This window comes from Echinops telfairi, unplaced genomic scaffold, assembly GCF_000313985.2.
Source record: "Echinops telfairi isolate 266 unplaced genomic scaffold, ASM31398v2 ScPeMD7_5868;HRSCAF=6743_0, whole genome shotgun sequence".
Classification (NCBI taxonomy): Eukaryota; Metazoa; Chordata; class Mammalia; order Afrosoricida; family Tenrecidae; genus Echinops; species Echinops telfairi.
In genome coordinates this window covers 3,361,527-3,376,925 of record NW_022109767.1, presented here as the reverse complement: position 1 = coordinate 3,376,925, position 15,399 = coordinate 3,361,527, and the positions used below count along the sequence as shown (strand labels likewise).

Sequence of the window (15,399 nt, the reverse complement as noted above, 5' to 3'; positions counted from 1 at the left end):
AGCAGCACACAAGCCTCTGCTGACACATGATGAGTAGAGGCTGCACTGGCGATACACTGGCCAGGAATAGAGCCCCGGGTCTCCCACACGAAAGGCAAGAATTCTAACAGGGAGACATCACTGCGTTCTCCCATGTCACAGCCATTTAATAAAGGTTTGCTGAATTGGTGAATACATAAAATAGAAACGGATGGAAACTAGTCTGATTGTGAACAAAATTTCCAGAATGACCCTTAATCTTTTGAGAAATACAACCTAAAGTTATAAATTTCTTACCAAATTCTCTTCTTTAGACTTTGTCAGGATACACAACAAGATGGATAGACCACCAACATATACAGTATATCCTATACGACTCGTTTTCAACTATTATAAAAATAAATCAAGTCTATATATAATAAAAATAAGTCTATCTTGAAATCCGTATTTTGTAAACATTAGCTCTCTTTGTAGGGCCTTAATTATAACACTACACTTCTAGTATTGTTTCACATAATTGCTCAGACACTACAAGGCAGCGATGTCTTATTTCTTCCAATTTAATTGAAACCCCAAGGACAGTCTCTCTCGATTGTATAGAAATATAGAACATTAATGAGTAAAGCATCTGATACTTACGTTCCCTTTAGACCTTCTGGATCCTACAATAGGAGGCAGTGAAGAGGCTTTCTGACTGCAGAAACAAATTGTCGTTTAGAAATCTGAACACTGTTTGCAAATACATATCATACAAGACAATTTTCACACCAACCTGACAGGCCTCACTGGCATTTGGGTCTCAGAAATGTTACCACAGATTTTCCCAAATTCACAAAGAATACCCTACTCTTTCCAAATTCTTTTAGAAAGGCTGATTCATGCTTTTCAAGAAAGTATATAAAATCAGCTTTAAGTTTTTTCATAAGACTCTTATTCAAATTGCAAAATCTGCTTGCATTTCAAAATAAATCTTTCCCCAGTTGAGTGTTTTCTCAGATTAATTTGAAAATCATAACGTCCCATTTTTGTAAGGTCTCCTCTATCTACTCCAATACAAGAACAGAATGATAAAATATTGCATTTATGTATACCCAGGGCGTCTCTAAATTACCCATACTCACCAGAAAATAAAACCTGCCAAATTACTATTTCACGGATATCTATCTTTTAGGAAAAGAATCTAAAACCCAATAGAATCTCTCCAATAATAGGACACATTATAAAGGTAAGCCTTAGTCATTTGTACGAGTAAGGTCAGCAAGAGGTACCATGTGCTTTTGACCACTGCAGTAACTAAGCAATACACAGTAGCTCACAGCAGGTCAGTCCACCTCTTGTAACAACTGTGAGACTTACAGTTGGTTGGCAGAGATTTCGAAGAATTTGATTTCATGGGTGGTTCTCATGAAAAAGTAGCCAGCCTACTTCTAGTGTTTGCATGGTTCTGACCCATATCAACCCTGTGGAGAGGGTGGAGCTATCCCCTGGAATTGCTGATGGTGAGTATCTTGGCAGAGGCGGGATGACACCTCTTTCCCCCATGGAGTGGCTGCTGAGTGTGGGTCCCTGACCTTTCATTTAGCACTTGGACACTTGACCAGATCACTCAACCAGAAAAATGTCCCAAGAAACTCAGGATACAAACTTTAAAGTTAAAAAAAAAAAGACAACAAATGACACAGGTTCAACAAAAAGAGAGTGAAGCGCACAGCATCTCAAGAAGAAGGACTAATCAAAAGCAAGGCATTACAAAGAGGAAATGTTTCCTATTTAGGTCAGAATAATGCAAAAGAGAGAATTGTCAAAGTATAGTGCTAAATATGATTAAAGAATGCCAACCCCCCCCCCCAAAGAAGCTAGGAAAGATCAGGAAACAAATAGAGGAACAAAATGAAAGACTCCACCAGGAAATTGAAAACATGAAAGAAAGAAAGAGCACAACAAGAAATGAGGAACGAAGTAATCAAAACATAAAAGAAAACCCACTGCCATGGACTCGATTCCATCTCACAACGATTCTATAGATGGTTTCTAAGACCATCTATATTTTCATGAGCAGGCAGGCTTATCTTTCACAGAATGGTTGCTGGGATCGAACTGCCAACCTTGCAGTTAGCAGCCCAGTGCTTACCTCACAGCATCACCAGGGCTCCTTGAATGAAGCAACCAAATTAGAAAAAGCAAGAGAAATGCTCAACAATGGAGTAGAACAATTTGGGGGCAAAAAAAATTTTTTTCAAAAAAATTCTAGCTAAAATATTACAACATATCAAAATAATCATACACCATGATCAACTAGGATCCATACCAAGATTGCAAGGGTGTCTTAACATTGAAAAATCAATCATTGCAATCCACCACATAAATAAATCAAAGGAAAGAAGCCAATGCCATTTGTGAAAAATGAAGACAAATGGATAAAATACTTAAATGTTGTACCTAAAACCCTAAAACTTCTGAGAGTAAACTATGGGACCTTTTCTTCTATAAAAATAACATAACAAGCATTTCAATCAATATGCAAACAGAAGAAGACATCTCAATAAATGGGACCTCATAAAAACTTCAAAACTTCAAAAAAATTAAAAACTTGTGCTCATCAAAAGACTTCATTAAATGAGTCAATAGAAAACCTGTAGTCTAGGAAAATATATTCAGAGACAACTTATCTAGTAAGGGCATAGTCTCTAAAATCTACAAAAAGCTGCAAAAGCCCAACAACAAAAACACAAATATCTGAATCACAAAGTGGGCAAAATACAAGAACAAGACCTTCAACAAAGAATATTCAGTCAAAAAAACATATAAACACAGGTTATTCGTCATTGTCATTGTTGTTGTAACATGCCATCCAGCTGTCTCCCACGCATAGGGATCCTATGCACAACTGAACAAAACCCCTCTGCTCCTCCAGGACTCTCCCAATCGTTCTTATGTTCGAACCCATTTTTACAGCACTGTGACCGTCCATTTCATCAACTGTCTTCCGCTTTTTCTACTTTACGAGCATGGTGTCTTTTTCACGGGACGAGTATCTCCTGATAACATAGGCAAAGTACCTGCGATGAAGTCTTGCCATCCTTTTGGCTAAGGGGCTGCGAAGTTACAGAATCTCTTAGCAACTCGGGAAGGGGTGGAGTCTAGCCTGTCAATCAGGTCACAGCCAATGAGGCCTCTGTGTGGGCATGGCCTTCTCTGGAGGATTCTGGGAAACACCTGTCTTCCTCCCTGGAGGCAGGACACAGACACTTGCTGAGAGACCTTTATGATGACAAGCCAGATGGAACTACGCTGATGGAGCCAGAGCCCTGGAGCTGGAGGAGCCACGTGGAGACCCACACCAGTGCTGAGATGTTCCCACCACTGGAGCCACAAGACTTTCCACCCACTGGCCTGTGATCTTCCTGCATTCAGTGTCATTGTATGTGTTGTGAGAATCTGAAGAGGAATTTATAGACTGATATCAGACATATGAAACATACCAGACTTATGAACTTGAACTGGACCGCACATATGAGTGTCTATGGATTTATTTCTCTAGTCAACCCAGACTATCCCAGGGGCATGACGGTTGTACTTCTTCCAAGACAGATTTGTTTGTTCTGCTGGCAGTCCATAGTAATTTCAATATTTGTCGCCATAACTTAATTCACTTAATTCAAATGCATCAATTTTTCTAGTCTTCCTTATGCAATGTCCAACTTGCACACGTCTATGAGGCAACTGAAAGTATCATGTCTTGACTCAGACACATCTTAGTCCTCACCATGACAACACCTTTAAGAGTTCTTATATAGCAGATTTACCTCATGCAATGCATTGTTTGATCTCTTGACTGTTACTTCCATGAGCATTGATGGTGGATCCAAGCAAGATGAAATCCTTGACACCTTCAATCTGTTGCCCCTTTATCATGATTTTACCTATTGGTTCAGTTGTGAGGATTTTGATTTTCTTAACATTCAGTTGTGACCAATATGGAAGGCTGCAATCAACTAACCCATAGACATCCATACTATTAGGAAAAGACTCCGTTTGAAACTCAACTGAACCCCAAAAGACCCAGGGCTATTTCAAACAATAAGCAGAGCATACAGATTGAGTCAGGAGGGAAACTTACCCATAAGGTCTTCTCATTGTTGACTTGTCAAAAAGCAATTCACTGTAAGGCAATTTCTTAAACTTATCTCTGCCGACAGCCACATAAAACTGTCCGTTCTCCAGCTCGGCTCCACTTTCAACGATTTTTCCTTCTAAAGTATACAGTCTGTCAAAATATCAATGCCAACAATGAGAATGTTAGCAAGCATTCAAAGAGTTACTTAACATGGCAAAGTACATTAAAAAGCATTCTGTCCTTAATTTGGTTCACTGGTACTGTTCTCATTATGGAATTATAAATAGCTCGATGTCATTGCATTCAAGGAAATGCCAATGTTTTAATGCCAGTGTCACATCCCAATGAGTCCGACAATCTTACACGAGGATCCCCTATGACTGCCATCTGAAGGTCTCAGAGAGAAAACCAGTGACCTGTGCTTTGTGATGCTGTAAATAAAGCCTATGTCCATTAAAGATTGGTCCTTCCATGTGTAGTTTGTGAGTACGGATGCAATGTACATTTGTTGTGCACTTGCCAGGCTAACGGAGCCTCTGGCCATATTCTGTCCAGAATAGTCACCAGGGAAAGTGTTACCCTCCCCCCCCAAACAAAGACAGACCAGGGTCAGAAAAAAGAAGGTGCGAGGGCGGGCAGGAAAAGAAATCACTGCAAGTGTTAGTGATGCGGATCTGCAGCGCGGTCATGCTTCTCCTCTCGCCCTCCTTCGTGAGCAAGAGATTGGACATCCTACCTCCTCAGAATCAAAGGATTTCGCAAGAACCTCCTTTTACTGTCGAACTGCTATTCCAAACTACAATTAATATGTTACTGATTCAGGGATAGTTTTACTACACAATCGAAAGTGTCCACCAAACCTTGGGAAAAAACAGGGGGAAACGGACTGTGAAAACTGAAATATACAACTTATGCATATTATTGAAGGTTATAAATAAGAGTGAGTAACTGGAAAGATTTCAAGGACATCATAAAAATAAAATCCTCCAACTTCTCATATGACAACTCTAAGTGTTAGCGACATTTGCAAAGGAAAAGAATCCATTGTTCAGCATGTTCAGGAGCCCTGGTGGCATAGTAGGTTTTGGACAGGGTCAGCAAATTAAATTCCACAGTAGCTCCAGGGGAGAAAGAATTTTCATCTCCTCTAAAGATTTAAACCCAAAGCAGCAACTGTGCTCTCCCACAGGTTCTCTGAGTCAATATCAACTCGGTGAAAATGAATTTGGTTCTTTCTGTATTGCCTTGTTAGCGGATTATATACATGGCCGTATCTTACGACAGAATGAAGGATAAAGAAAATACCCTGCTTTCAATTTCCTGAAACGTACCTGCAGTTACTTAGTATTTAAAACAAGAAAAAGGAACAACAACAAACCTACTGAGATCTTGTCAATTCCAAATCATAGAGACGCTATATAGAGTTTCTAAGACTGTAAAATCATTAGCGGGCAGACAGCCTCCTCGTTGTCCAGTAGAGTAAATGGTGGACTTGAACCGCCAACCCTGCAGACAGCAGTCAACACTTTATCTACAGGGCTACTAGGTCTCCTTCTTACTGATGTTGAAATCTTTCTTCTTCTTTTTTCTTTTTTCGAAGTCCTTTTAATAATATTGTGTTTATATACCGCATATATGAAATAACAATACTAAACCTAGATTTCCATTTTTTTCCTGCCTTGACCTAAACTAAGATTTTGAAACAATGGCCCTACTGGTGGAAGGATGAAGGGAGGCTGCCCTGTGCCCTGTAGGATGTGCAGCAGAATCCCTCCTCTCTACCCACTAGATGGTAGGAGTACCCTCCCTTCTGCCCAGCCCAGTGGTTGAGAACTATTGCTCCAAATCCAGAGCCAGACAATCTTCATTTTTCACTTTCATTCAATATTACAAGATCAGACTCAGTAGATAACTTTTATAGCTAGAAAGTAGAAGGCAACATAGCCATCCACTTTGGAAACAGTCAACATTGAACTGCAGTTTCTTCTGCAGGTGGGTAGAAGCGATTCAATCAATTCTGACTCCTGATTTTAGCTTATTTTAGTAAGCATGCTTCATGTTGAGCTGCTTTTTTCCTTGGCTACGAAATACAAAATAAAACAGGGCTTCAAAAAGTTCATAGAAAATGGAATTAGAAGAAAATTCCCTCCTTGATTTCTTTTGACATGTATTAGTTTGGTAGGCATGGCCCTGCCTCTGTAAATGAGTGGTATTGAAAGTTTTGCCCTATCACCAACTCCCATTGTTTGTGCAAATGCCTACAGTCACTGAAGAATTTAACCTGCACAAGGCAAGGGTTCGTGTACTGTGGCCTTCAGCCGGACTACACTTGTATAATTTCCTTTTCTCACTAGTGTTTCAAATTCTATACCATTGGCTAAATTAATGACACAACTGATAGAATTACCTTATACCCCAGAGAGATGATTTATAATGTTCTCTATCATAAAATAATAACAGCTCTAAAGGGAACCATTATACAAACCATGGGTGCATGAATGGATTTTGGGCTCAGACTAAATTCTAGTCCCAATCTAAAAACAATAAGTTCTTATGACATGGTTCTATTTGATACTAACTCTCATGAAAAGACCAGCAAAAGATATGGGTGCTATAGCAAAGTGTGGTGATGAAACCAGATGGTGGCCAGCTAGCAGAAAAAAAAGAGTATCTCGGGTCTTAAAGTCTTGTCTTAAAATAAGAAGCCATCTAAGGCAGGCATCAACTACTTTTCCATAGAAGAAATACACCAGCCTTTGTGATCCAAGAATTTTAAATAATGAAATCCAAATCCGAAGGAGGGAATGGTATCAGAGCTTAAATTCTGAACACCAAGTTTGCAGAAGCCTATGGAAGACAGTGGAAGCCCAAAATCCATTTGCAGGGTTAAGCTTCCAGTAAATTCCTTCTGAACCTCGTTCAGGTATATGAATGTTCATGCTATCAGACAGAGAGGATTGTAAAAGTCCATTATGGAAGATGTAGTTAAGTTAAAATTTAATATATTATCATTTGATCTCCCTTTTGACCCATTTTAAAGTAGATTCCATTTTTAATACTTTCTACTTTCTTTTTGATTAAAGTTTTCCTATGTTTTATCTAGTCATTGTCACTGATGTTTTTTGTGTATTTTGTATGGTTTTCTGCATAGGAAATTCAGGATAGGCAAATTATTGTGGTAGTTACTGAATAAATACCTAGGGCCATGGGAGGGGAAGATGGAGGTAAGTGGGGAGCTAACAACAATGAGTAAGTAAGAAAATGTTCTGAAATTGATTGTGGTGATGATTGCACAATTCCTCTTAGCATGATTGACTGTTAAATTTCACGATATGTGAAATATATGCCAAAAAATATTTGTATGAGATAACGGATTTTTCTATGAACTTTTGGAAGCCCCTTGTATACAACAAAATGTTAAACCAATGTTGCTGGAATGCCTTTGATATTGCAATATATTGATTCATAGATTCATGAGTGTCAGTAATTTTCTGTTAAGAGAAAAGTATAGGTATCTCAAGTGAACAGCGACCAGATTTTACTATGTCTGATATTACATTGGGAACTAAGTTTTTATAGGTATGCCAGTGTTTGAGGAGCCTATAGCTATGTTTTCATTTCATTATTTGAACTTATATTTTCATTTATATCTATAAATTTGTTCTTATCAATATAAGAATACATAGGGGTATCTGAGCTTGCAAATAAATGGATGAATATAAGCGTGTATATATATTTGCAAGTATGTGTATATATATAAATATATATATAAATATATATATTTGCCATGCTTAGTATTAGCTACGTCCTTATTGGGTGTAATTGCATGTGTGTGTACCAAAAGACAAAATGTATATGTCATGATCATAATATATAGAAAATTATTAAGCTCTTCTCTTATTCCCAATGCCAAGATCAAATCCAGAAGGGTCACAGGTTCAAAACAAATTTAAAAGTACAAGTTGAAAGGACAAAGAAACATTAAATGGGAAGGAGATGCCCTCTTCAACAACGGGTGCTGAAAAAATTGACCTGTGGAAGAATAAAACAGGACACATAACCTCATCCCATGCACAAAAATGAACTCAAGGTGGATCAGAGACCTCAATGTAAAACCCTAAGCTATCAGGATCATCAATGAGAAAATTGGGACAAATCTAAGGACCTCAGTGCAGGGCATACACAGGCCACCAGCTATAACAAAGGAAACACACACAGTGGAAGACAAACGAGATGAAAGGGACCTATTAAAAACAAAACACTTGTGCCCATCAAAGGATTTCATCCAAAGAGTAAAACAAGAACCCACAGATCAAGAAAAGATACTTAGCAATGACACAAAGGGCAAAGGGCCAGTCACTAGAATCTACTGAATACTGTAACCCCATGATAAGAACAAAACAAACACCCTCTTAACAGGTGAGCAAAGCCCTAATTAGACAACTCACAACAGATGATGTCCAAATGGCTAACAAGCACATGAGGAAATGCTCCCGTGTACTACCTATCTCTGAAATGCAAATTAAAACAACAATGATATACAAACCCACAAACATAGCCAAATTTAAAAAAAAAGTAAAGTAACAGAGAATAGCAAATGCTGGAGAGAGTATGGAGATATTGGAACACTTAAACACTGCTAATGGGCTTATAAATACATACAACCACTGTGGCAAGCAATATGATGATCCCTAAAACAACTAGCAATAGAAATGACCACATGCCCCAAAGAAACAAGATACAGATCACGGACAAACATATGCTCTCCCATGTTCAATGCAGCACAGTTCATCATAGCAAGAAGTTAGAAACAGCCCAAATTCCCATCAGTAGAAGATTGGATTTTTAAAACTCTGTTATTTACACACGATGGAATACTACACATCCCTACAAAACACCTCCTGACACGAAGTGATCGAGAAATCATGATGCTGAGTGTAATTTGTCAATCACAAAAGGGCAAATGTGGTATGAGTCCACTGCTGTAGGGATGAACAGCAGGCTGGGAGCAGGCTCAGGCTTCCAGGCTGTGCAGTCCACTGGCCTGGTCAGTCAGCAGCTCAGTAAAGAGCCCGCCTGCTTCCCATGAGCCATGCACCATCCTCTCCGGGTGTGTCCGGCAGGCCACTGTGGCGGAGGGTTCCTCGCGTCAGCAGGGATCAGATTTTCAAGAGAGGGATAGGGGAGGATGACCACTTAGTGGTGGCCACGCAGAGGTGTGATGAGGTCCCTTCCTACCTGAACTGGCAGCGATTCTACAGTGATGAGGATACTGGTGGGAAAACCAAGTCAGGAGGGCAGAAAGGGAGCATACATGTCTTCGAGAAGACAAGTGCATTTCTGTTGGCCGAAAAACGGGGAGGCCCAACTTCCTAGCAGGGAAAAAGCTGACCAACAAGACTCTTTAGGACCCTAAATGGGGAGTATATCTGGTATTATGCTCCTCGTAGGGCACATTGGCCAGAGTTTCTGTACAAGCCCTGGGGACCCAGGTCATGTGCCACAGAATATCGGGTAATTGAACCCAGGATCTTCAAGGAGCACAACACACTCCAAAGGCCATGAACTCCACCTCAAACCCCAGGGATTGAAGACTGAAACTACACGGTGTGTGAATGAACAACAGACCACTGTACCAAGAGTGTTGACTCTGGTCCCCACGGTCGAATGCCTTTGTGTAGTAAATGAAACACAAGTCAATATCTTTCTGGTACTCTCTGCTTTGAGCCAAGATCTATCTGTTATCAGCAATGATATCCCTTGTTCTACATCCTCTTCTGAATCCGGCCTGAACGTTGGCAGTTCCCCGTCACATGCATATCACTTTACCAAGAAAGATGAGCCTATCTGCTCCCATAAAAATATGTAAGGTCAGAAACCTTATATAGAATCACTATGATTGATAGCCGACCAGACAGCAATGGGTTTCATTTTGGTTATACCACGTGGCACAACAATTCAATTGCTAGACTACAGCCTTCTAATATAGTCTGCTTGTTTACCAAAATACATACATGTAATGGGAAAAGATTGGAAATATCCTAAATTTCTAGCAAGAGGAGACTCTTAAAATAAATTAGGGCACACCCCAAAAGTATAATGCTATATAGTATGAAAAATTATGATATAAGCTATTTTGCTATGATAAATCTCTAAGATTTGTTGTTACAGGGAAAAAGCAAGTGCAAATATAAGCTTTCCCAATTCCATTTTTTAAGAAATAAAATACGTACATGCAAGCATATACATAGAATATTTTTGGAGTGAGACCAAAAAAGTATTGGCAACAGATTGAGAAGTCTGGAATTGTAATTTTGTTTATTTATATTTTGTCAAGTTCGAATTTTTCTGGTGTTTGTTTAACCACATGCAAACAATATTTTCCATTAAAACACCTAACTATATTTAAAATTCTCAATGCTCTGAAACCGCATATACTAATATATGTGAACATATAAAATTTGCCTATACATGTAACCAACTGAAAAATGTAATATGAAAGTGATTTGAGAACTTACTTATGTGTCTGTTGATTTTATATATATATATCCAAACCAATTTACTGCCATCGAGTCAATGCTGATTCATAGTGACCCAATAGGACAGGTTAGAATTGCCCCTATAAATTTCCTAGTGTGTAACTATAGGAGTAGAAAGCCCCATCATTCTCCCTCAGAACAGCTCGTGGTTTTGAAGTGCTGTATGTATGTGTGTATGGGAAAATAGACATTACCAGTGGCCATGAAGTAAATTCCAACTAATAGCTTGTGGTTTGACTTGTGGTTGGAAGTCCAACACTTCCCTGACAGCACTGCTGGGCTCCTTTGTACTGTGTAGAGACCCATGAGAGCTTGAGAGTGAGAGAGGACTCCTACCAACTACATACAATGGAAAGACTGGGAGAAGATAGTATTCAATAACCACCAGAAAACACACGAGTAAATTTGAACCCACAAATCACTCCTTGGGAAGGAAACGAGGCTTTATGCTCCCATAAGGAGTTCCAGTCTGAGACACCCAAGGAGGCAGGTCTACTCTGACCTATAGGGTCACGATGAGCTGGAATTGAATCACTGAGAGTGGGCTTTCCCACCTAAGGAAAAATAAGATATTACAGCCTCCATCAAGGAATAATTCTATAAGGAGCCCACAACCCTCACAATTAAAATGCCATATTTAAGTTATAGAACCAGAGAAAAATGCTTTTGATTACTTCAATGTAATAGTCTCTCCTAAAATGTATGCATTTAAGCATCTTCCTTCAATCCACTAACACTTTGTTATCTGGCTTTTTTTTTCAACCCCACATAAACGTTTGGACCATCAAACAATCATAAATCTCTCTTCATATGATTCAAAAAGTTGGTGTTCTCAAAAAAATTATATCCTCAACTAAAAAATAAGTTGATTCTTGCCCTTTTGTTCTAAATCAAAAGAATTTTTAAAATGGTTTGTGCTATTTATGATGTGCCCCTACTTTGTGCCAAAGACTCTTTGAAGCTCTTAATAGGGGGTACCTCATTCTTCAAAACAACCCTATGAGACAAGTTCTATTGTACAGATAAGGAAACTGAGGCAAATAATTAAGCACACAGCATAACTGATGGGGCAGAATTCATAGAAAGGGTGACTCCCGCGCTTCCCAGAAGTGCCAGCTGTTGCAAAAATCAACCATTTGCAAGAGTAGTTTGAGGTACCTATGGACGGCTCCACTCCTCAGGGTTATTTTTTCCGTGACCATTTGTAGTACGTGATCCCACTGACTCAAGGCTTTTCTTGGGATGAGGAGACGAGAAGCTGGGTGTATGAGGTCTCCATTTGCAATCAAGCTGGGAGGGGGAAAAGCAACATCAAAGCCCATGAGCCAAGCCATTTGAAATCATTATGCTTTTCAAACAACCAAACAAATCCCAAACCATGTCAACTCCACATCCAAAAGGCTCTCACTTACAAGATAGTGCAGGGTTCCTGGAGCGGTTTTCTAAAGCGAGCTGACACAGTGATCTTGCTGTGGATTACTGGTTTTACCTATAAAAGCAAAGAAAAGGAAGATAAGCTGTTGAGCGTATGTCAGTGGTTGTTGGTTTTGTTTGTGGGGTGTGTTTTTTTTGTTGTTGCTTTTATTTTTTTTCCTGGGATAGGAAAAAAGTACAAGTTTCCAGAAAACTGGCTGAGACCTGCTGTGTCTTTGTTAAAACCTTATCACCACCACTGCCCACCCACCTCACTTATCTAAAATGCTCAGTTCACCTTCTATCAATATTGCATGCCCTTGAGAGAGCTCTGAAGAAAAGAAAAGCAAAAATGCACTTAAGCTCTGGACATACTGCTCATGATCGGTACAAGCAAAGGAAATAGCTTGAGTCAACTTTTAAGCAATGTTTTCTGTAAGAGAAAAATAAAATAATCCCATAAGACCTTGAGCCCTGAAACACCCTCCCCATCCAGTCATAGCATACTGTGTTTGGCTCCCTCTCCTCTCCCACTCTCACTACACCTGTGTGGTAGTTACATAATCTGGTGTCAACTTGAGACTATTAATAGTGAAGGGGTGGAGACTAGCTAGTCAATCAGGTCCCAGATTGATGAATTCATCTGGAGGTGCTATGGAGATAAATAGCTCTCTGGAGGCAGGTCACATAGATGATCTCTGCTTTGTATTCCTGCAGACAGGCCACATGGAGCTAAAGTGATGCAGCCGGAGCCCTGGAGCTGAAGGAACCACGTGGAGACCCACAAAAGCACTGAGATTCTTCCATCACCACTGGATCCACAAGACTTTCCACCACTAGCCTGTGATCTTCCTGCATTCAGCATCATTGCATGGCTATGTGAGTCTAAAGAGGAATTTATGGACTAGTATTGACATATGGGATAATATCGGACTTATGGACTTGATCTGGACTGGGATGGGATGTTTTCTTCATGTACAATCACTCTTTGATATAAAGTTCTCTCTTACACATATGAGTGTGTCTGAATTTGTTTATCTAGTCTACCTGTACTAACACAACCTGTTTTCTATTGTCACCAACAAGGCCTAGACCACACCCTAGTCTCCTGAGACCGAAAGGTCCTGTTGTCTTCATTTAACTTTCCCCTAATCTATCCATGCCCACCAGAAACCTTGGTCCCTGTAACCTTCGCATCAGCGTGGAGCACTGTTTCCTCTTCTTTTGGTTCTAGAGCCCATACTGTTGCTGGGGAGAACCACACTGAGAGTTCTTCCTGAACAAGGGCTTTGGGCATCAACTGTATTTTAGTGCTGGTCAGCCATTCTTCTGTTCCACCCGAGTCAAGCAGAGTGACCATTCTCCATGAGGGATATCAACTCCTTCTCTCTCATCCTAATCCCTAAATTTCTCTCCTGATGTGCTCACACTCAACAAACTTCAAGAATATAGAAACCAATAGCCACAAAACCCTTCCCACCACAATCCAATGCATTCATATCATCGGCAATGTTCTTCTCTGCTTGTTTCATAAGAAGTGCCTCCCCCATCTCTTCTTTCCTTTATTCATATTCCTATTTCTTCCCCTTTAGGCCAATATTCAGTATCCTGCTCTCTGGTTTCCACCTGCACCACTGAAAAATTAGGTTGTATGTTCAAGAATGGTGTATAAGAGACTTCCGGGAAGAGGGTGACTGAGTAACACATAACAGGGGGAGTCCACAGAAATCAGCCCAGGAGAGTTACTAAGAGGGAAATTCAACACTACTGGATCGCAGGAGGAGCATCATAAAGATAACCACAAGGTTTTGAGGAGCTGAGGCTTTTGGCTTACCACAGTGGAGGCTGTCTAGAGTTTGACCTTAGCCCCACCACTGTCTTGGCTGAGCCAGGACCATTTGGAACCTGTGCAGGGGCTTTATCTCAACAGAGCCACAGCTTCATGCCGCCTCAGGGCAGGGATTAAACCCATGCAGCCCCGCGGGCAGGGGTTGGGGCTCAGCTATATTGTTACTTTTGTTTCCCTCTCTTCTCTCTAACCACCACCCCACCCCAGTCTCACCAGGCTTAGGTGGGCTTTTTTCCCCTCTTTGTCACTTCACTGTTCTCTCACACTCCACTGCCGACCTCCATACCATTCCCCTTAGCCTAGGGCATTTATGCCGGCCTCCCACCCAGTTAGGTGAGCTCCACTCTGTGCAGCATAGCCAACCTCCACTAGGGGGTACTCCACCCAAATTCTTACAAAGGAATTCCTGCCTGTGTGGCTGGGGGAGATCCTATTTTTCCTCTGTTGTCCCACATGACTGAGGGAACGTCCTCCCACCTACCTTAGTGCCTCACCCGGCCCAAGGAAGCTCGGCCAACACTCTCCAACATTCCAAGCTGCTTCAGGAACCCCTGCCCAACCTCTGCAGTGATCTACCTGACCAGGGCAATTCCACCCACCATTCGTGGTGTTCTACACCAAAGAAAGCAACCCACCAGCCTTCTGGGACACTCCCCTGAGAAGGAAGCCACAGGAGGATAAAGTGGTAGGCTAATTCCATAGTGAAATTAGCTATAGGCACTTCAAAGAAGCATTATTACAAGTCTCCCAGAGAGAGCCAGTGCTCTTCGGCTCACTGGAAAATGGCACCTGGATCCTCTAAAAAATGCAACACAAACAGCCATCAGCCCCAACGGTCTCAATGAAAAAAAAACAGGAGAAACAAAAGGCAATAGCAGAAGATGTCCTGAACCTAATGACGAGCACAGAAGAAGCAGACATTGATCTGACACAGGGAAATTTTCAGAATGCTGCTTTGAGTCACATAGGATATGAGGGAAACAATAAAGAAAAAGGATGAAATGATAAAGGAGATAAAGTCCATCCACCAAATGGAAATACACGAGTTTAGGGAAAGGAGATAACAAAAACCAGGAGCAGACTCATGGACAATGAGAATCGAATGGAGGAAGCAGAGAACTGCAGCAGTGACTTGGAGGACAGCCAAGCAGACTTTAACAAATGAGAACAAAAATCTAATAAGATCATCAGAGAAGCTGAAGAAAGCCTAAGAGCTATGTCTGATGCTATGAATAGGAACAACATTAGAATTATTGGATTACCAAAAAAGACACAACAAACAAGTCATCTGCAACAATAGTGAGGGAATTCTTGGAGGAAAATTTCCCCAGCTTAATGAATAAAAACCAGGCAACCATTCAGGAGGCTGAAAGAACACCAGCTAGACTGAATCCCAAGAAGAAGTCACCGAGGCATATAATAGTTCAACTATCCAGCTTTGAGGAAAAGGAGAAAATCATGAGAGCAGCTAGACAAAAACAAGCAATCACATATAAAGGTTC

At 40.5% G+C, this 15,399-nt stretch overlaps 1 protein-coding gene across 1 annotated transcript in view; it reads right to left on the bottom strand.

Annotated features, from left to right (window-relative positions):
- The window catches only part of DCDC2 (doublecortin domain containing 2), a 240,623-nt gene that overhangs the window by 148,961 nt on the left and 76,263 nt on the right, over positions 1–15,399 (bottom strand). Inside the window, exons 3-6 of the mRNA XM_004712474.2 lie at positions 12,048–12,124; positions 11,794–11,925; positions 4,100–4,246; positions 619–673 (exon numbers count right to left, since the gene is read on the bottom strand). Of these exons, the coding sequence (XP_004712531.1) occupies positions 619–673; positions 4,100–4,246; positions 11,794–11,925; positions 12,048–12,124 (411 nt within the window). The remainder of the gene's footprint in view (positions 1–618; positions 674–4,099; positions 4,247–11,793; positions 11,926–12,047; positions 12,125–15,399) is intronic.